General features: G+C 40.5%; 1 protein-coding gene across 6 annotated transcripts in view; it reads right to left on the reverse strand.

Annotated features, from left to right (window-relative positions):
- ITGB1 (integrin subunit beta 1) overlaps positions 1-24,060 on the reverse strand; it is an 82,031-nt gene that overhangs the window by 20,664 nt on the left and 37,307 nt on the right. For 4 of the 6 annotated variants that reach the window (XM_024765399.1, XM_024765410.1, XM_024765417.1 and 1 more), the window contains 2 exons: positions 4,908-4,974; positions 2,696-2,781 (listed from right to left, as the gene is read on the reverse strand). In XM_024765399.1, the coding sequence (XP_024621167.1) occupies positions 2,696-2,781; positions 4,908-4,974 (153 nt within the window). Of the gene's footprint in view, positions 1-2,695; positions 2,782-4,907; positions 4,975-14,702; positions 14,721-20,538; positions 20,557-24,060 lie in introns of those variants that run through there. The other 2 variants (XM_024765405.1, XM_024765406.1) reach the window with 2 other exon arrangements.

Here is a 24,060-nt window from a genome sequence, read left to right on the forward strand (position 1 = left end):
AAAAAGTACAGTGGTCAAACCTTCTACATAATCGTAACTGCAAATAACTAATTAAGTTGCAAAAATCAGGTAACACATCTAATGTATTTCATTTCTGGCTTTTAAACAAAATGCTCCCTTCATCCAAACCATAATAAACAAAACAGATAAACAAAAATTTTTCCTCGAAAGTAATACCGTTATTGCTAATATATTACTAGTACCGTACTACTTTAGTAATACTTAGGGGACTGACCTAAGTGCACATTTTAACCGTTTCATGTTCAAATTCAGAGTATCTACTCAAAGAAATTTCTTTCGTGAAATTCCTTATTTAGCATGGTTAAGAGCCACTAATAATATATATAACCAAATGTCAGACTAATATTTTTTCCAAATTTCCCTTAGGAAAATTCTTAGAGTCTCTCATATTACGTAGCAGCATCCTTCATGATATTTTGAACAACTCAATGTATAGGGAAAACACGTCACCTTAAAACCTTTCTTAAGAAGGAGAACAAGAAATTTACCACAGATTTAGTAAGTACTCTTGGAGGTTTAAAAATATTTTAGGTATTGGCTATTATTGTAAACAAGCCTTTTAGAACTTTTTTTTTTTTTTTAAATGTAGTAAGTGATTATACGACAGGGTCAAAAATGTATATAGGGTGAATTTTTTTAAAATAAAAAAAGTTGTAATGGTATGTGAACGGTACTCGTGGCACGGGGTAAAATTTCCACTAGTGACGTGATTTTAAACTGTGCTCTTTTTATCAGATGACTAAGTGAAAGCAAAAACACTGCTGTCTTAAGATGCATGTAAAGGTTCTAAATATGTTTTTCATAAATGTGAGGAAGGGGAACAATGACGGTGTATTCATGTTTATGTGTGTGTATCATTTTAAAATGTGTACTCCTAATAGACATTTAACTTTTTCACATATACCCCTAAAAATTTGTACTTAGTTGGCCAAAAATCTTTCTTAAAATCTTGACATTGGGAAAATGAGGAAATGCCTTTCATTTGGGGTCACTTTATGTTTTGTATGGTTGTTTATTATCTACCAATTTCATGGTGCTGAATAAAGTGAGGATATTTATATACAAAGATTACAAAATGGTTTTGATCAGTTATTGTTTAAAGGAAACATAGTACTAAATGAGAGCCTTTCTGTACTTAGAAAAACTGGAAGGGAGAACCATGGGCCCAACGGTTCAAAGCTGCACAACTTCTATGTGTGGTCAAACCTAAAACGCTGCCAGGGCACAGGGGCCCAGTGCAGGATCCGCTTCCAAACATCAGCCGATCCAGGAAACTAAGATCACAACACTCAAGTAAAATGTCACTGAGAATATCCCCAAATACCTTTACTAGTTTAAGAATTATGCCACAAAGATGGCTAAATCACTGAAAGAACAGTTTGGCTAGGATACCCCTAAACCCCAGATACACTGTAACCCTCATAAAATGGATGCCGCTGTTGAGAGCAGCACGCACCACTATTATAATCTTCTAAGTGAGACTGCCTGAAGTTCCCTGGATTCTCGTAAGAACGAGATAAAGGAGGCAGATCATGCTCATTTTCCAGGTAAGAAAACCAAGCGTTTCAGTGAAGTAAGCCCAGGCCGAGACAAACTCAAGGCACTCCCTATTTCCTTCACTGTCTCCAATTTAATTCCAGAACACCGCTTTCAGGAGGACAGAAGGGGCCAGGAGAAAATTTTTAAAATAACAAAACGAAAACTTCTCATTTTGTCTTTCATAGGTCAAATCATACGAAATACCTGACATTTGACCAGTAACACCCACAAAACAGGCACCTGACTGCGGGGTCAACTGCCTGAGTAAAAACAAACAATAAGCCTTTGACCTTCTGATATTATTCACTCTGTGAATAGATTATATACCCTCCAAATGACTTCCCGTTACCTCCAGTACCCACTTAGCATCCCCCTGTTCATGCATTCATTCGTTCAGTGTTCAGCAAGCTCTGTGGAAGGTGCCATGTCGAGCAATGTACAGAGACGACGAGAGTGAATAAGGTTCAAAGCCTGGCCTCCGCGGGCTTTGATAAGGATGCACAGCAAGTGTGTATTAGCTCAATTAAAACCCCATTAGGCAGGCTAATGTATACCTCTCCCATCATAAAAAAAGGGAAAAATCTAAAACAGTCCAATGAAATGGCGAGAGGTTTTTGGGAAGCTGTCCAATAGAAACAATGCATGCTATAAAGGTGAGCTACGTATGTATTTTTAAGTTGTCTAGCAGCCACGCTGAGAGGAAGGAAAAAAAGAAACCGGAAATTAATAATATATACAAAATGTCAGTGATTTCAAAAATCATTAACGTTGAAATGCTAAGTCTTCAATCTCTGGTATGTATTTAAGGCTGACGGCAATTCTCAGTTTGGACCACCCATATCTCAGGTGCTCGACATCACCACATATGCCGAGCAGGCCCTGTGCTGGGCAGCACAGCTCCAGAGCATCACACAGGATTACACAGAGCTGACGCTTATTCAGTCAGCAATGAGGAAGTGAAAAGTCACATCGAGCACCTCCCAAGGACACAGTTTTGGGCAACACTAAATGACTAGAGACCGGATGGGAAGGCTCGAACGACCTTACTTACTGACCGGAGACCGGATGGGAAGACTTGAACAATCTTACTTACTGACCAGAGACCGGATGGGAAGGCTCGAACGACCTTACTTACTGAATTGGTGCACCACCCGCAGTTTGGCCCTGCTTGTATACACTCCCCACATGACTTGGCATTTGCTTTTAAACATCTATTTTCATCTGTCAGGAGAAACAAAGAATAGACCGCTTTACTCGAAGTTTCAAGAGAGAGAGAACAGTGAAAAATCTGGATCACAATGACAAATAATACAACATATACAAACGTTAAATATAAACACTATGAACCTCGTTACTAAGCCGATTCAGACCCACCCCCCAGAGAGAGGTGATTTTGGATCATCCTGCCACAGAGAACCATAAAAAGACACAGTTCTCTCTCTTCTATAGCAAAGACTAGGTACCCTTAATCTATACATTTGTCCTTTTCTTCCAAAGGCATGATTTCATGCTCTCTCATGTTGGATGGCCATTAATTCTCAGGAGTGTTCTTACAACTGGGTGAAAGTATTCTTTCTCTTCATTTAACTCATCCCACCGCACCCATACCCCACCCCCTCAAGCAGGCACTTTCATTTTCGTTTGTTAAATACTTGAAAAGTCCATATTCATCCAATCCACAACCCCTTGACTTTTCAGGTCTGTGTTCAAAGTACGCCATATAGTTCTTTAAATCCGTGTAAGGATCAGCATGTCTGCCGTGTGGTAAGTACTAATATGGACTGTCTCCAATGTATGTTTTTGTAACACACACTCATTATAAAAAATTGGGAAAATGCGTAAAAGTATAAAGAACAAACTAAATGTCACTCAAAACCTGCTCACTAAGAGATAACTACTGTTAACATTTTTTGTATATTTCTTCCCAGTCTTTTTTCTAAGCAGATAAATAAAACAATAGCAAGGAAGCAGGCATACAGACATTATTTAAATGAAATCAAGGATATACATTTTATATACTACTTTTTATACTTAATCCAAATGTTTCATTCCAAATTCTTCAAAAACATGGCTTTAATGATTACATATTCCATTATATTAATGTATCCTATTCAATGATGGATAAATTTAGATTGTTTTTAGTTGCATTCGTTCACACATGCCACACGAACCCTCCACGTATATACACATACATGCATATATATATGCACCCACTCTGATGACCATTCTTATAATGTAAAACTCTGATTATTTCCTTATCACAAATTAAAAAAAAAAAATACTGAGGCAAAGAGTATTAACTTTTAAAGATTCTCAATACACACCAACTTCTCTCCAGCAGTAACGTTCAAACGCACTCCCGCAAGCAGTGGACACACACCATTTCACCATACCCTCAACAAGAAACACTTTTTTAATGCAAAGATTTTTTTAATTCATTTAACAGGTATAAATAAGAACATCAATTTAATTGTCAGTTACTGAAGGTTTCATTTTTTTTCGTATTTTTACTGGCCATTTCTTTTATAAATTTTCTGTTACATCGTTTGCAAATTTTCTATTATCACGTTCGTCTGTTTTTATTAGAGCTCTATATCTGTAAGTGAAATTAAATCCTTATTTAGTTTCTCATTTTGTCGATGGTGTTTTGACACAGATACTTTGGTTTTTTTTATGTTATTGCTGGTTTTGTGTAATTTAAATTTATCAACAACGTCCCTTACGGTTTCTTTCTTCATTTTTCCGTGTGTTAAGTCCTTCCACCCTAATATGAAACAACTGTTCTATGCAGTGTATTTTTTGAGATTTGGAGAACAGAATTGGACATCCGTTATTCCAGATGTGGATGCACCATGGTTTATAAGAGGATTAAATATATTTTCAGTTTTATTTTTCATTCCTCTCCTACATGATGCCAACATTTTGCAAGACTTTTCATCAAAGTGCAAGAACATCTTCTGGAAAGCCAACTGTTCCTGCTTTCATTCTTTCAGACAGTAGTGGAGAGTTCATAATCCACTGTTCTACACATTTACTTCATTTCCTTCTAAAGATGTAACACGCCTTTGCTTTCTCTATGCTCACTTACACACTCTATGGTATTCCCCAAAGAGCTCTGTGCAGCGCATCCTATTCCCGTTGTCACTCTGGGTGACTGGGGGAGAGCCTGAGAAAGGGCCTTGCAGGCACTGGAAGGGCCCCGCCCTCAACTCTGAGGCAGGTGAGGCCACGGCAAGGCTTTTCAGAAGGAGCAAGACGACGGGATGTAGGTTTTTCCAGGAATCTAAAGTGGTCAAAAAGTGACATAAGATACTGAAGTGAAAAGACAACTATGAAACTTTTTTTACCTGCTTGGCCAAACACATAGCAAACTGAACTGATCAATCCAATCCATAAAATCAGTTGCAAATTCATCTGAAATATAAAATGTACCACGTTATATTAAGGAAAAACAACATATAAAGCCTAATCACTGCCACGCACCTGATTGTCCGCTAATTTATAAGTGTCAATGCATCTTCCTGCCCAGCCCTTCTCCATGCTCAACATCCACCTCTCCCCACACTCCAGATTCCCAGAATCCACTCTTACTTTTCTCCACATCAATTATACATTAATATTTAATGAACACTGCTCAAAACAAAAAGTGTCAAGTATTCCTACACCTAAAAGCTATTAAGTCTTTGTCCCATGGAATCTCTATTACCTCCTGTGACTCCGAGGGGGCCAAACAGGCATATCCATATGCCTCAGTTACCTCAACACTGAGTGTTAGTTTGAGTGAAGCTGTCAAAATCCTGATCATGTCATCCCCTTGCTTACAACTTTTCGATAGTTTTTATTTCTCCTAAGGCTAAGACCAACATCCTGCACAAGGCCCCAGCTCAATTTTTGAGTTTGATGTCCTGTAACTATTTCTTAAGAAAATCAACTTCTGCGCATGGAATTAGTAAAGTATTCAGTTCAATTTCCTACAATTTCTAGATCTACAAACTACACAAAAGTGGGGGAGAGGGACATAAGAAGACCTGAAAGAGGCTTAAGTGTCCTTTGGAATCTCTGAAGAAAAATTAAGTAAGAGTCTGTATATCAAGCAGGATACCTCAAACTCCAAGCATTAGGTATGTAACTGCTTTCTGTGGATCAAAGTTTTCACAACATCAATCCATACCTTACCAGAGTTGGTCAAAGACGGCTATAGCCACAGGTCGCTGACCCTATCCCTTAACTACTTTTACTGCTCTTGGACTAGCAGCCAGTCTGATAATTACGCATGAACACCTGCCCCTTCCACAGGAATGCAAAAAAACCAAAGGCAAATATAACACCCACCCCCCCACCAAGCAAAGTTTAGCTTTACTACTTAGCAAAGAAATATAAATTAAAGCAACGTAAGGTAAACCAGCAAGCAGGAAAAAAAAAAAAAAAGTTTTTTAACCCAACAAAACAACAAAGACTTACCACAGATGGCTAAGAGAGACCGGAGATGGCTGTAAATTGGTATAACTTGGGGGAAAATAATTTAACAATCTATATCAAAAAGCATTAAAACTGTTTCTACCCTCTGACTTAGTAAACGAGCTACTAGGAATTCATCCTAATATTTAAAATATAAAAAGTGATACACATGCACATACACTTTCAGTATAGACTCTCGCGTGTTTGTAACAGACAAGAGTGCCAACGTCCTCTAGAATGATGGGGAAAGGGCTAACCGTGTCAACTTGATGGAGTACTAGAGTCAAAAGAATAAAATGTAGTAACATCAAAAGGTTTACAGAATAACTTTTGGATGCAAAGAACACATTAAGATGACAGGTATGTAAAAATAACAGTATATAAATGTATAAAGTAACCAAAGAATCCTGGAGATGACAGAGTGATAAGCATAATATAAAGACAATGGGTTCATTTGTTTTTAAATTGTTGTAGCGCTTTCTTCTTTTCACTTTCTTAGTAAAAACAATTACGGCAGGGTACTGTGTGGAATTTTTTTCTTTCTTGGTGTACTTCCTTTAATAAGAAAAAAAAAATTTCTTTCAAAACCCCTCATTTTCAAGGGCTATGTTCCAGGACACAGTCCCACAGCTCCAGGAAAATGCTTTGAAGTTATGCTCTGAGCACCCCTGGGATACTGGGTTTCCTCTGTCAGATGCTGCTCCCATTTCCCGGTTTCCCAAAGAAAAGCAGTATGAATAATTTGCACGGTCATCCCCTTTGCAACCGTGCTCAGAGCAGCCAGTCCTGTTATGCCACGGTTCTGCTTACGTTATTACTTGTGACTGCATCCAAAAGCCCAACAAAAGCCGGGTCACTGAAGTGTGAAATGCCTGACAGTTTACCTTTTAAGGCCTGACTAAAAGGTTCAATGTGTAAAAAATCCACGCAGACTATAATTCTGAACAATTCAAATAATGTTATCAATTCCAAAGCTATGATTAAAAGGACCTGGAACAGCAAGACGCCCGAAGAAATGCATGACTGTGATGAATGGAACATCTGGGCAGTTTCTACACAAAGAGAACAGAACAGATATTTGGTCCATATATGGACTCTGACACGTGTGTCTTCAGGATTCAACTCAGGTCACCTTAAGGACCACTAGACTACCTTGGGAAACCTTTAAAATGTTACACAACTCAGAGAAGCACCACTAAGATAAAGTTATTTGGTAGCAGAAAAAGTTTCCTAACATTCTTAGGTCCCGCAGCTTTAAAATACTACTTTAATGCCATTTTTCTTTTCCTTCTATAAACCTTGATGCGCCCAAGACCAGCCTTCCGAGGAAGCAGGCAGCACACGGCGGGGAGGGCAGCCCGAGGCCAGCAGCAGCCCCGCCAGGGCGGCGACCAGGCCTGCAAAGGCCAGGCTTTCTCCCCGGGAAGCAGAGAAGCCCTAGGAGACGGGAGACGGCGGCAGTTAGGGATAAAGGAAAGCCACGAGGCTGGCCGGGCAGAGACAAGAGCAGCGAGGAGGGCCCTGAGGAGAGCAGGCAGCAGAGAGGCGGTGGGGCGAGGGGGCAGGGAGGAAGGACGGCACCCAAGAGCTCCGGAGACTTCCAGAGGCCCTGAGGCAGCACCGGTCAGCGTGTGGTCCCGGGAGAACGCCAGGCCTGAAAACCCCTATCCTGGGAAGTGGGGCCTACACCCCAGGTGACTCTCAGGCTGAGAAAGGTGCCCCGCGCAGTCTCCCCCCAGGAGCACTCCACACAGAACAGCTCCTGAGGAGAGGCCACCAGGGAGAGGTGCCTTCAGGTCCTGTCCTCATCTTAACTTTCACCGTCTTCATGATCAAAGGTCTAGAAATAGTTATCTACCTGGGTCTCCGTCTCCCTCCTCCACCTGTGTAACTGGGTATCCGCATGTGAAACTGCTCTTGAAAAAGAAAACTTCCCAGGCCTATCCTACTCTCTGCATCCATCCATTCATTCATTCAAAACTTTAGTGCCTGCCTACAAAACGTACCTGGGGACATACATCAGTTTACCACCCAAAGAACTTACACAGCAACACTGACTACACCTCACTGTTCTTTCTTAACATGCTCTATTCCCATGAACTTTACTGGCTTCTCCCTTACCTCTGGATGTGCTTCCTCTGCCAACCCTGTCAGGCTCTGTGCCCTACTGGAGATACAAAGATCGCTGTCTCCAGTAATATTCAGTTCGAAGACAAAAAAATACAAATAATTACAATGTGATATGCTGGTTTCTATAATGAAGATAAGGACAAAGTGCACTGAGGATGCCAAAATCTGCCGGGGCAAGTTCAGAAGCTTCAGGGAGGTTCAAACCGCAGCCTCATAGGAAACGGGTAGGCACTGGAGAGAAACACCCCAGGCAAAAGGTCTGCACGTGCAAGGCCACGGAGTCCTGAGAAGAACTGTAGTAACTTCTTTCCAATCTTATTACTAAACAGACACGTTCGGGTGACTTCTCTCTCTCCCCGCAAACTGGAATTGATTTGCTCTAGCTTTACGGAAAAAAGACTACAGAAAAATGTATTTATATGTTATTTGCAGTTAAATCTGGTCAGTGGGATGAGTGATTATTTTATCCCTGTAATTTTCTACAGTAAGTATAAATTATGTTAAAATCTTAAAATATCATAAAGGCCAAAAAGAATCTTAAAGTACTTAGGTATTTCTGAGACTTAAATTAGAAGCTGGAGATAACAGAAACCAAGGCAGGAGGTTACAGTCAGGTTACAGAGAGCCTTAAATGCCATTCATGCTAAGAGTTTAGATTCTAGTCTACATGTAGCAAGGAAGCTGGAAAAAAATGGCACAGGGTAATAACATGACAACATGTAAGTGGCAGAAATCCGTGGGGTAGGGGATGAATGGCAAGACAGGAGCTGCTGGACAGGTACAAAATTTACGGCTGAGGTTTCAGAGTAACAATGGACAAGAAGACAAATCAGTGATTAGGAGGGATCTGAGGGCTGCTTAGATAAGGAAGGTGGTTGCTTAGATAAGGTAGGGTGAGAGAAGAAGGGAATCATCACTTTCAAATGAAGAAGACAGAAGGAGAACGGAGTTAGGGGAGAAAGTACTGATTTTGATTTAGAAATGTCGAATGTGAAAGGCCTTTGTGAAATCTAGGAAAGATACAAACTGGGAAATTAAGACCTATGGGCCTAGCTTTCAGGAATTCAGGGTTAGAGATACATACCCAAGAGTTCTGGATGGCAATGAAATTATGAAGATGGTTGAGACTGTGAAGAAAAGAATACTAAGGAAGAGAGGAGAGCTGCAGGCAGACACGAAGAGAGTGATGGAGCCAGGGCGCCCTGGAGCAAAGAGGCGGGCAGCACAAGGGGCATATTCCCCTGAATAGAGGCGCAGCATCTTTCTCTAAGTCAGGGCAGGGGGTAAAAAGCTGAGCGAGTTCACGCAAGACAGCTCACGTTTTTTCCTGAAATAGGAAGCAAGGACAAGTGCTGGGAGAAAAGGGGAGAGGGGAGCTGGGAGACTGAAGAAAATCAAGAAGATGCAACAGGATTATAGAGCAATGCTGAGGGCCCAGCAGGTGCCGGACACCCTAATTATAAAGACACATTTCTAACACTCATCTCACCTGAAACTACCTGTTAAGTGTCTGCCCTGACAGGTTCTAAGCACCAAGAACACAGGACCTAGAAGCACTTGGCATAAAATCAATGCTCAAAAACTTTTGCTGAAATATGTTCAACTGTATGACATTTTTCTTGGACGTTATTTAGAAGCCCAGGAAAGAAGAGTTTCTCAGAATTAGTTACTATGCAGACCGCCTTTAAATAGCAAACGGTTACTGTAGATACCCTAGGGATAACAATTTTCAATTCACTTAAGTATACGCAAGCCAACTTGCAGCTAGATATAAAATGCCTCATGCTCCAGGCTCTTGTACATTATGAACCAAAATTCATTTACACAAACACAGGCATTGAAATAACACACACACACACACACACACACACTCAGTCAGAAGGTGGTCAACCAGATAATCGACATGAAATAACATACACACACACACACACACACACACACACTCAGTCAGAAGGTGGTCGACCAGATAATCCACATGAAATAACATATACACACACACACACACACACACACTCTCAGAAGGTGGTCAACCAGATAATCCATATGAAATAACATATACACACGCACACACACACTCAGAAGGTGGTCGACCAGATAATCCACATGAAATAACATACACACACACACACACACACACACACGCACACACGGACACTCAGAAGGTGGTCGACCAGATAATCCACATGAAATAACATACACACACACACACACACACACACACGCACACACGGACACTCAGAAGGTGGTCGACCAGATAATCCACATGAAATAACATACACACACACACACACACACACACACGCACACACGGACACTCAGAAGGTGGTCGACCAGATAATCCACATGAAATAACATACACACACACACACACACACACACACGCACACACGGACACTCAGAAGGTGGTCGACCAGATAATCCACATGAAACATACACACACACACACGCACACACACGCACACACGCACACACACACTCAGAAGGTGGTCGACCAGATAATCCACATGAAACATACACACACACACACGCACACACACGCACACACGCACACACACACTCAGAAGGTGGTCGACCAGATAACCCACATGAAATAACATACACACACACACACACTCAGAAGGTGGTCAACCAGATAATCCACATGAAATAACATACACACACGCACACACGCGCACACACACTCAGAAGGTGGTCGACCAGATAATCCACATGAAATACACACACACGCACACGCACGCACACACACACACACGCACACACACACACTCAGAAGGTGGGCGACCAGATAATCCACATGAAATAACATACACACACGCACACACGCGCACACACACTCAGAAGGTGGTCGACCAGATAATCCACATGAAATACACACACACGCACACGCACGCACACACACACACACGCACACACACACACTCAGAAGGTGGTCGACCAGATAATCCACATGAAATTACACACACACACACACACGCACACGCACACGCACACACACGCACACGCACACACTTAGAAGGTGGTCGACCAGATAATCCACATGAAATAACATATACACACACACACACACACGCTCAGTCAGAAGGTGGTCGACCAGATAATCCACATGAAATAACATATACACACACACACACACACGCTCAGTCAGAAGGTGGTCGACCAGATAATCCACATGAAATAACATATACACACACACACACACACGCTCAGTCAGAAGGTGGTCGACCAGATAATCCACATGAAATAACATATACACACACACACACACACGCTCAGTCAGAAGGTGGTCGACCAGATAATCCACATGAAATAACATATACACACACACACACACACGCTCAGTCAGAAGGTGGTCGACCAGATAATCCACATGAAATAACATATACACACACACACACACACGCTCAGTCAGAAGGTGGTCGACCAGATAATCCACATGAAATAACATATACACACACACACACACACGCTCAGTCAGAAGGTGGTCGACCAGATAATCCACATGAAATAACATATACACACACACACACACACGCTCAGTCAGAAGGTGGTCGACCAGATAATCCACATGAAATAACATATACACACACACACACACACGCTCAGTCAGAAGGTGGTCGACCAGATAATCCACATGAAATTACACACACACACACACACACACACACACTCAGTTAGAAGGTGGTCGACCAGATAATCCACATGAAATAACATACACACACACGCACACACACACGCACACACACTCAGAAGGTGGTCGACCAGATAATCCACATACTGGTTGTTTATTATAATTATTTGCACAAAAGCCCAAAATTTTTAAAAATTCTTGTAGAAACACTCAAAAATCGCTGAGACTACCTCCCATGGGTCCTTAAACTCCAAATTGAAACTGCTGAATTAATTCCATTGTTTACAGAGCAAGCGCCTGGAGGAGGAAGGGGTCAAAGCAGTGGCAGTGCTGACAAACATCAACAAAGAGAAGACGACAGAGTCAAAGGCCTAGAGATCAGGGGCTGATCAGGGGTGAGAGAAAGGGGCTAAAGAGCCGGGTGTAACATTTCAGGGTCAGGCAGTGTTGGGTAAAAGGTCTAGGTGAGGAGACAGCTATGGGAACTGGTTTAGCTGGGATTTGTTCCCAAAGTGGAGCCTGAGATAAAAGCATGTGTGCTAGCAGCTCACTTGGAAGGTGACCTGGGAACCGGAGAGGTGCTGAAGAGAGCAAGCCAAGAAGAGAAAAGGCCAGGGCGCTTTAGCTACCGCAGTCGGTGCCTGGGGGCTTGGTCTCACTGAGAAGTTCTGAGAAGCGTATACAGTTCACCCCCTGAATCCATAGGTTCCATTGGTGGATTCAACCAATGACAGATGGAAAAAAAAATTTTTTTAATTCCAGAAAGTTCCAAAAGAAAAACTTGAATGTGCCCTGCACAGGCAACTATTTACATAGTATTTACATTTTATTAGGTATTATAAGCCATGTAGAGGTGATTTAAAGTGTACGTGAGGAAGTGCATAGGTTACATGCAAATACTACACCATCCTATAAGAGAGACCTGAGCCTCTGCGGATTTGGTTGGGGGTGGGGCAGACGGGACGTGTCCTGGAACCAGTCCCCCTAGAATACCAGGGACAACTGTAGAAACTGTGTCCAGAGGATCACCGTGAAGGATCACCGAGGATCACGTCTGTCAGTTTGAGTCCCCACAGGTAGAAGTCTGCCCCAAGGGCATGAGCTGCCCTACACTTCCAAGAACAACAGTGCAGCAGCCCAGAAGGCTGCTGCCAGCTTCTCATCCTACGGACAGACAGGGCTTGTTGGAGAAGCCCCAGGGATTGAAAAGACAGAAGCACTTGAGGCAAGATGCAGTCAGCCAGAGTGAGTCACACAACTGCTCTGCGTGCAGCAGCGGCGGGACCCACAGGAGGCCAGGAGGAAGTGAGGAGGACAGAAGAGGTTTCTAGTTCAGCGCTCAAAGCCACAGGAGTTGAAAGAGCCAGAAAAGTGTTAGACCAGAATGTGAGAAGTATCACCTGCACTAACTCCTGAGAGCCTCAATGATGGCAAGAACTGGGGAGGGGAGTTAAGCTGGGTAATTCACATACAGACATACACATATATTAAGACAAACACCAACAACCTCTGTTCAAAAGATTTAGTATTTAAGATGTATGTAGCTCTTACCCATCTACTGTAGATAGATGTGTAGTAAGGCTGACCTGCCTTATGAATTGTCATCTTCTAGAAGTCAAGTCTCCATGTCCTCTGTACCTAGCACGGTATGTTAATATTTAATAAATAAATAATCTAAAGATAACTGCAGATACTCTGAGGTATCCAAAAAAAAAAGCTTAACAAGGGCAAGAAGAGTGCTGTGCTCACCACTGTTTGCTAAGGCGTAGCAGAGTTCAGAGTGTGGACTGTGGAGCCAGACGCTCGGGCTGAAATCTCTGATCAACCCCTAATTAGGTAGGTGATACTGGAGTTATTTAATCTATGCCTCGGTTTCTTCATCTTTAAAATGGGCAAGGTAGTTCCTACCTTATAGGGGTTATGTGAAGTTTAAATGAGTTGTAAATATAAAGCATTTAAAACAGCATCTGGCACACTGTAAGCACTCCCTAGATGGTACTTGTTATCATTATTACTACACATTACAGCTGGAGCTCAACAACTTGATTCAATAAAGTAACTATGTTTTTAAAAGGAACGAAACTGGGTCATTTGTAGAGACATGGATGGACCTAGAGACTGTCATACCGAGTGAAGTAAGTCAGAAAGAGAAAAACAAGTATTGCATATTAATGCACATATGTGGAATCTAGAAAAATGGTACAGATGAACCTGTCTGCAAGGCAGAAATAGACACAAAGACGTAGAGAACAAACATATGGACACCAAGGGGGGAAAGGGTGGGTGGGATGGATTGGGAGATTGGGATTGACATATATACACTATCTAATATGTATAAAATAGATAACAAGAACCTGCTGTACAGCACAGGGAACTCCACTTCGCTGTACAGTAGAAACTAACACAACACTGTAAAACAACTATACCCCAATTAAAAAAAAAATTTTTTTTTAAAAGTAACCATGTTTGAATGTTTTGCTTTTTTTCAATCATAATTATAACCAAAAACTCTGAATTGACCCATGTTACGTGAAACACAAGATATGGAAGAAAGGATAAAGTGTAAGGGTTAGAAAGAACACAACTGCAAACAATAGATTAAGATTGATTTTTATAGCCACTCAAATATTATTTTGATATGACATCAAAACCTTATACTGTATATAATAAGGTTTAATCAGATGCTAATTATTATATTAATTAGATACTAATTATGTTAAGTATAATTAGATAATATTTTCAGTTCCACATTTAAGTAGGATTATTCTACTTTCTAACAATTATATTTAGAACAAATTGTATGTAAAACAATAAAAGCAGCAAAACCTCAGTGCTTTTTATTACTACATTAGATAAAGCACAGATATTTCTGAATGTTAGTATCACGAATCACCTTAAATAAAGATCAGGGTGGAGGATAACATACCTAATACAAATAGAAATAAGGAAGAATGACTTGAGGCTTCTTCTGTCATGGGGAAGCAAATCTAGCAGAGGCAAAAAGAAAGAAGGAAACTGCCCTGAAAAGATACAGGAGAAACTTGGATCAGAAGCTTGTAACAGTTTGGTTCGCTCAGGGACTGCTGCCCACTGAGGACTACTTAAACAGGAGATCTGCTCATTCAGAAGAGGCCGGACGAGGCGCACCAGGTGCAGACAAGAGTAATACAGTAACTGAGGTTTTGGTGCTTTAAGGTAATTTGTAACAGAAAGTTATCTTACTTTTATTCCGACACCTTCAAATGACTATAATGATGACAATAATAATAAAAATAAAGCAGCTAACTACTTTCTCTAAGTAACTCTACAAGGTTGGGAATGATATTACCTTTGTTTTACATATGAGGAGACCAAACCACAGAGAGGTTAAACAACTTCTCCAAAGTTGCACAGGTAGAACTGAAACCAGACCATCTGAATTCTGAAGCTATGACCTGACTTTGTGCTCCATGAAACCACAATTTTTTGAAGGCCTACTCAGTCACTATTTTAAAGATAAAAGAACATCCTTCTACGGTTAGAAGTGACTCAGAGCACAGAAATGGAAAGGACTTAAATTGTTCTGTGAGTTTATTTCTTAGTCCTTCAAAGTGATTGGAGGCCAAAAGCATTTTAACTGTCAAATTTCATGAGTATACCCACAAGTTATGGTCTCATTCCTACAAAAGCATTTCATCCTAATATTTCTTACTATGCTTAATTTTATCTAAAGGGTCATAACTCATCCCTTGAACAGTAAATAATGTTAAACACCTCCCCGAAACAATCTGCTTTTAGTGGTTAACAACCTCAAATACGTGCAATTGTTCCCCTTGTCAAAAATTGTACATAATTACTTTTATCTCCACTGTAAACTCATCTTTATTCATCAAGGTTAAATGTGGTTTTATGAGCTGTTCAAACTTTTAAATACACACTTATTATCTATTAATGTTTTTAACAATGTGACAAATCACTCATTTGGCATTTCTTTTTACATTTACAGATAAAATCTTCATAAATTTTATAAGTACTTTATTTGTAGAAATTAAACAATTACACTTGAGAGAAAAATTACTTTTATTACATTTACTTCAAGTTTTAAAATTTGGTGCCCAGAAGCCAACTATGCCCAAAAGGTCATAGTACAAAAGGAAGTCATCCACAAAAGATTTATTCCTACAAAATCTTTGCACAAGAACACATTTTTATTCAATACAACTAATTAAATTCAAGTCAACAAATACCTATTGCATATCTACCATGTACCAGACACACAGATGACAAAGCTGGGAACCCAGGAGTATTCGAAAGCCCAAGCTTTCAATGTAAGTAGGTTTCCAATAAGAAAGGTTAAGAGTTCTCACCAGTCAAATGCTCTTTTCCAGAGAACAGAACTTGCTTCCTTTTTTATACCCCGTAACATTTTAAATCTTTTCACCTTACTGGTGAAAAAGATTCAAATACCTATACTGAGATATATTATAAGCCTCTCCTAAAACTATAATAAGGTTAGATTCATCTCAAGTCTGTAACACCATCACTATTTTCTGTATCTGCTTTTAAAAGGAAAAAAATAGTCCAATAATAGACTAATATCTACAAATCAACACAGTCCAGAAAAGGAACACGGAGCCAAGCTGAAAGCCTCAGGGAATTACCGTGCAGTTCATCCTGCTTCTCCCCACACAGAGCAAGCAGATGGGAGAATGTAAACGGAAGGAACTCTGAGAGGCTGCTCTTCTCTATGCCATCAAATTTGAGAGTGAGAGCTTGGGGATGAATTCCCCCGGGGCAAGAGCACCTTTCCGCCTTGCAGGAAGAACAATTAAAACTAAACATCTTTCCCCTCTCTCTGGCAGGAAGAGGTGCGTGGTAGTGACCATGGAGGTGCTTATGGCCCAAGTAATAAACTAGAATTAATGATTAACAAAACTTAGCAGATAAGATGAAAGGGGGAAAAGAGAGGGAACAGGAAAGAGAGGAGGTTGAGTACTCCAAGGCAAAGACACAACACCCCCTTTGAAGTCCTTTTCCACCCACTGTGGTCGATAAATAGTAGTCTGAAGTAGAAAACTTTCTAAAATTCACTACTCACACCCAGAAGAAAAAAAAAAGCTTTTTTTGAGCACTGACCCCTTCTTGCCCAAAGGTAGTAACAGCCTGAGTTGAGTTCCAACAACAAAGGTTCAACTGCTCCAAAGCTACAGGCTTACAAAAAAATCTGAAACCTGGGAACAGGGCTAATACTTCTATTACAGAGTAACAGAACAAAATTCATCACAAGTGACTACTCTACCCACCTTCTCCAGGAAAATGAGAACATGGAAATCACCACCCACCACACACTGCAACGGAAAGATAAAGAATGGACATACTTTTAGTGGGCAAATAAACAGCCTCAAAGATAAAGAAGCTGGAAGTGGGGAGACGTAAGGGCATGGAACTGAACATCTAAGAAAAATTTCTACAGCAGAAAAAGTAGAAAGAAAATGAAGAATCTTCTCTGAAAAAAAAAGGAGAATGAACACATTATGCTCTTCAAGGAATTTAGAAAATCTCAAATAAATTTATTGCAATCAGAAACAGTAAAACCACAAAACTAGAGGAAAAGTATACAGAGATAAGGAAGGAAATTTAAGTTGAAATCCTCTATAAAACTCAGACACATGAGGAACAGAATCAACATGCCAGGAGGAGCAGGCTTGACCACAGGGAATTCAAAGTAAGTCAAGGCAATTAGAAACATTATGATACAGCCAATAGTGATCCAATAAGTAGATAACTGGTATACCACCACCACCTCCCGTATCAAAAAGGTTATAGCCTTTACATGAGGACCAAAAAAAAAAAAAATGAATTAAGCATTAAATTCCAAAAACTGGTCAAGGGGCACAAAATAAACTCAAAGACTGCAAAAGGACTTAAAATACAAGCAAAAAATAAACACATTAAACAAAGCTATTAAGGCATAATATTAAGGGCTGATCCAAAACGAGCATGAAAAGTTGCCTGAACTTAATTCTTCGGAGATCCTCCTTCCACTCAACAGATACTACCCAGCAACTGACATATTTCAAACCAGACTAGTGAGCTGTTCCTTCTTTATACTTGGCCATGTCTAATAGATTTTGCCTTTCCCTGTGAAGGGAAAAGAAGCGTAAGTTAGCAACTGCTTTGGTTGAGAAATTTTACTTTGGGACAAGTTTACAAAGATAACTATGAATGGAGCTAGCAGAAAAAAGTTTACCACCTTAATTAATGGTATCAAAAACCACTTAAAAGCAAGATTTGTTCCACATAATTTCAATTAAGGAGAATTGTAAGTTATGTTCCCTTGTGTAATTTTATCTACTTTTTAGGTAGATCACTCCAAAATTCTTACTTGATCAAAACTTTAATAAATTTTGACCATATCTTTTGTCACATCTCTTCTCTGCCCTGTACTGGATTGAAACAAACATAGTGCTGAATATATTTAAAATATATATATATATAAATATATATATAGAGAGAGAGAGAGTAGATAAATGTTTTAAAGCATATAAATGTTTATATATTTTAAATATATACATATATATATATAGAGAGAGAGGAGATAAATGTTTTAAAGCATATAAATGTTTATATATTTTAAATATATACATATATATATATAGAGAGAGAGGAGATAAATGTTTTAAAGCATATAAATGTTTATATATTTTAAATATATACATATATATATAGAGAGAGAGAGAGAGGAGATAAATGTTTTAAAGCCTAACTAAATATAGGTAGAAATCAATTTCTCACTTTTACTCAGCACTGTTGAGAATAATGTCTACCTTAGAACTACTGCAAGGATAAAATATTACCATGAATGTAAAACAAATATCTGTACAGTGCCCTACAGATCACAGCTTACTTGATTACTGCTTCAACTCATTCACTGACTTCTAAACATAAGAACCTGAGTGACTACTTAATTAATGGTTCGAAATCTGTTTAAACCATGCTTCTTTAGTAAGCACAAATCCACTCCTTATTGTGTTTCTGTTGTGCTTTCCTAAAATAACATAATACTAAATGCAACTTTTAAAACTACAATCTCTTCCTCCAACAATCAAATATGACCCACCATCATGCCTTCTGAGAAGCAAAGAAATTACTATCTGAAATAAATAATGAACTATAAAATATTGGAGGTAATTATTCCTAATTTCACAGACTATGAAAGCTTGTTATTTACAGATTCATTCAATAAACATTTGTACATGGAAATGTGACCTCCACACATCAAATGGTACACAATTTTTCATGTAAATGCTTTCCTCATCACTCCACTGAAACTACATTCCCTACAACAAAATATTAATTTTTCTTCTACCTTTCTGAAATTTCTCTTAATCTCTTTACCAACCACCATAAGCGAATTAACTACTCCTTTTTTTGTCCCAAAAGATATTCTTGATAGTGTCTAGCGCAGTAAATGACAAACCTTCAGTGATGCTCAATAACACAGTGTTGTTTTAATTCAAATTTCTATTATAACTGATTGTAATCAATGTCTGTGAACCACACTGGACTAGAGCTGGAGGGCAAGAATCCAGGCCTTCATTTTACACAGCCTTCATTTTATTTATATATATTTATACTACAAATGCATATATACTTATATATGTATGATTATATATCAAAGTAGTCAAGCAATATTTATTTGCTAAATTAGACTGTACTCTCCCTTCTAACTATACTGTCCTTTGACCATGTCACATCTGTCACCCGTCTCTTTGGTCATACCATTCCAAGCTCCTCTACACAGCCTTCCAAAACCACTTAAGCCAATGCTGATCTTTTCCTCAAAATCTATTAGAGAATATTACCTGGTACAGTACCTTGTGTAAAACATTCTGTGGTATTTGCTATGTTTCCCTAGATTGAACACAACTTGTCCCAACTAGATAGTATCCTCAACAGCAAGGTGCAGGTCAACTCCTTGATCTACACCCACTCAGCACTGCACTGCTCAGGGAAGTGGCACTCAGTACACTGATGGATTAAAATGTCATGGATGGGACTTCCCTGATGGCACAGTGGTTAAGAATTCATCTGCCAATGCAGAGAACACGGGTTCGAGCCCTGGTCCGGGAAGATCCCACATGCCGCGGAGCAACTAAGCCCGTGAGCCACAACTACTGAGCCTGCACTCTAGAGCCCGCGAGCCACAACTACTGAGCCCGCATGCCACAACTACTGAGCCTGCATGCCTAGAGCCCGTGCTCCGCAACAAGAGAAGCCACCACAGTGAGAAGCCCGCACACTGCAACGAAGAGTAGCCCCCACTCACTGCAACTAGAGAAAGCCCGCGCGCAGCAACAAAGACCCAACGCAGCCAAAAATAAATAAATAAATTTTTTTTTTTTTTTTTTAAAGGCATGGACAACAGAGCTCCACCCAGACAGAGAGCTAACAGTAACCCACTTGGCTAGCCAGCACTGGCAGCCTTCTCAAAGCCACGACTTGGCACAGCACCTATCCTCTGGGGTGAAGGGCAGGAGAGGATGGCTGCTCACAGGAGAGGGAAGACCTGCACTCTGCAGGGCCAGGTCATGCAACAGCTGGCCTTCAGTTCTTCGGTGACACAGAGAGAGAAACCAAGAGACCACTTTATGGTGCAGATGCAGAAACCAAAGCCCTTTCAGGGGAGCTGTTCCAACAATCGTCCCAGAGAAGTTCAGGCCCAGCTTGCCCAAAACCCAAGTTCCCCAATCAAGAAGCCTTTGCTGCATCCAACCGCTTACCTAATGATGCTTCTCTCTTCACCTCAAACATGCCCATCACAGGAAATCCCTGAAAATACCCAGGTCACTCACTTAGCTGTCATAGGAAGGAATCAGAAATTCAAACAAATTGGGGAAGGAAAATGCTTTTCTAGATTCCTTTTCCTTCACCCGGCCCTTGACTGTGAAAGTGTTCCCCGGGCCTCTCTGCGGCCCCTTTTCACTCTACACGCTCTCCAGTATTTTCATGCGCGGCCTAGAGCGTCAACCAGTACTGACAGACGAGGAATTCCCCAATCTCAGTCTCCCAGCCCGACTGCTGGTTTTGAGCTCGCAATGGGCATATTCCACTACACCCCAGCTGTCTCAGCAGGATGAGTTCAGCACTCCCCTCCCTCCAGGCGACCAGCACCACCCCCTTGTGGTCGCGCTGCCTGCCTTGGCCAAGCGCACCTCTTAAGCAGAGACCCGGGCCACTTCAGTTCCTTTCTCCTCTCTTACCTCGGACACCAGGTCTGACCCGTCCTCCCTCCGAAATAAGTAGTCCTCGTAGCCCCACCCAAGGCATCCCCACACCAAGATCTCCAAAGCTTTTTAATACTCACCTTTATTATTAAAAAAAAAAAAACTTGAGCATATATGTACTCCAAAATATGTATTTACTTACCAATTAAAATACATGTACTTCTACAGCAATACAGTGAGATATTATAAACCATAATAAAAGTTTAAACTTTAAAATACGAGATTAAAAAATATATATAAAATTAAGTCTAATATTTTCTTCCTACACTCCAGTGAGTTATTTTATACATCCCTGGGGTCCAGGAAGCTGTACTTTGGAGACTGTTTACTGAAATCAGTCCTATAATTGTGTGTTTATACATGTATGTACTATGTATATTTGAAGCAGTTTTTCACTCACATACACACATTTCACGATGAGATGATATACACACACTTTAGCATACTGCTAAATATAGCTAACCTTAACCTTATCTTCCAAAGCCACAAACCCAAAATAAAGCTTAGAGGCTTTTTTTTAAATTATTTTATAAATAAAACTTAACTCTGTAAAGTCTCATAATTAGCCATCTTTAAAAAGATGTGAAATTTACAAAGTACAGTTTAGCTCCTTTTGCATACAGCTCCTGAACAAGAGATACCACATTTTTTTCACCCATCTACTGACATATTCGAAGGCTGCTAATGTTCTGGGGGTTTCACGGACTGCATCTCCTGTAACCTAGATACACACAGTTGTTTCAGTTTTCTACAGCTATAGATACTGCTATCATTTCAGGGTTCTGAAGACTAATGTACTCTTCCCTACTCATACGCCTATAAGCCCACCCTCCGGACCCCGACTCCCACCTCTGCAATAGCAATATAAAAGGACAAAAATCCCACAACATATAACCAGTCAGAATAGACCTGCTAACACAACAAAAGATATTTACATATTTGCACAATATGATCTTCTAGAATTCTACTGACAACCTGACAGCTCCTAACTCTCCATGCAGAGTGGGGAAGTCAGTCCACATGAATCCTCTCAGATACTAATTCAGCTTGATACACGTTCAGAAATGACAATTCTCAGAACTTCAAAGTTCGGAAGCTTTTACCAGTTAGATGTTTCATCTCATCACTCCAGCAGAGTACTTAAGAACAAACCAGTGCACTTACAAAATGATTTTTAAAATATATATTTTCTTCAGATACAATATTATATTACCCCCAAAGCTGTAAGCCACAATTTGGCAAGAAGCCAAGCAATGAAGCTATTGAGCAGCAAGCATTCCATGAAAACTAGCACCATCTGAAACTGTTAATTTTCACTATTTTTTTTAAAGTGACCAGATGTCCCCAGAGTTTCTCCAGGAGTTAGGAATTTATCGACCCCAATATAGAACTACATGGTCATTCAGTGATGCTAATTTGGGGCAGCTTTTAATTATACTGACCAGAAAGTTGAGGAGAAAGCCACCTAAATCCAGTGATTTTCAATACTGCTGATTCTATTCTATTCTGTGCACACACAGAATATTGGGAAAATAATCTTAATACAGAACTTAACATTCTTTTAAAAAGAATCGACATTATAAAAACTTAACGTTTTAGGCCTGTGAAGTCAACATACATGACTTAATTTGGAGTTTGTTTGCTTTCTATTCACAGGAGTAAAGTATTAACCACATCCCCTTGTCTTCTTAACTAGGGAATGAATTTTAGGGTGAGTAAAATGGCTTTCTCCTCAAACACCTGTAACCAAAATATTGATTTGTTTCATGTGTTTTCTATTTATCAGTTAATCATATTCAGTCCCTCATTTATTATCAACCAATGAACTAAAATTATTTTCAAATAGAACATTTTAGTGGGACTCTTAAGTAAGCCCTGACCCCGTGGGCCTAGATGTCCACAAATCTAGAAGAGGTAACTTGCAACTAAAATCCCTTAGTCATTTCTAAAGTGGTCTATTACATAATCTATTGTAAAGGCTGGATGTAGTTTAAGAAAGATGCCTAATCAAAATTCAATTAGCATTTGTTATTTTTGTACAATCAAAAAAATAACCCAGTAATTCTACCCACCTATTTCTGTGGAACGCAGATCCAAAGAAACCTTACTAATAACATTACCAATCACATGCTGAGACTTTTTAAAAAATCTTTTTAATATACCAAGAAGGAAAGAAAAGTAGTCAATATTTATTGAGCATCTACTCTAGGTGTCTTCCATTTTACATTTGCTTTTCACTACACTGCACTTTTGCAAAGTTACTTGTGGTTCAAACATGGGTTGCTAGACCCCACGGGTTGTCTTCATACAGCTGGATGACCACTTACGCTCCCTGTGCCTCAGTTTCTTCATTTGTAAAACAGGGATAAAAACGGCACCTACCTCGTCGGACCGGTTCCGGGATTAAATGCGTAGTAAAGTGCGTAGAGCTAAGCTTGGCCCTTACTGTCGTTATTATAACAGTTACTAGTTTTATTATTAGTGTAGGTATTGTTCCCATTTTACAGATGGGGAATTGGAACCTTAAAGAGCGTAATTTACTAGCGCTAGGTTTTGACTCAAAAGCACAAATCTGATGAAACAAAAATTGCTCAGGCATTAAATACTAGCATTCTTAAAACTTCAACTTGTTCTGAAACATAAGGAACGGCACGAATCAGGCACAGTTCGGGCATTAGCCCTGGACACCGCCGCGGCGTCTACACCCAGCATTAGGGGAAAGGGCCCACAGGACGCGCCGACCCCGCGCCCCGTTTCCCGACGGCTCAGCGACGCCCCAGGCGCAGAACTGGAGCCGGGGGTGAGTGGTCCCCGCGTGGAGGCCCGGCAGCCGGCGTCTCGGGGCAGCCGGCGTCTCGGGCAGCCGGGGTCAAGGCCGCTCCCCGGACGCCGGCCCGCGGAGGCCCGTCCGCGCCTAGCCCGCGGGGTAAGTGCCCACGGCCAGCGTCCGAGCGGAGGGTCCCGGTCCCGGGCCTCCGCGACCGCGGTTCGGGAGGGGGGGGGCAGAGCCCGGGCAGG

Source organism: Neophocaena asiaeorientalis, unplaced genomic scaffold (assembly GCF_003031525.2).
Source record: "Neophocaena asiaeorientalis asiaeorientalis breed wild unplaced genomic scaffold, Neophocaena_asiaeorientalis_V1.1 scaffold217, whole genome shotgun sequence".
In the NCBI taxonomy this organism is placed as follows: domain Eukaryota; kingdom Metazoa; phylum Chordata; class Mammalia; order Artiodactyla; family Phocoenidae; genus Neophocaena; species Neophocaena asiaeorientalis.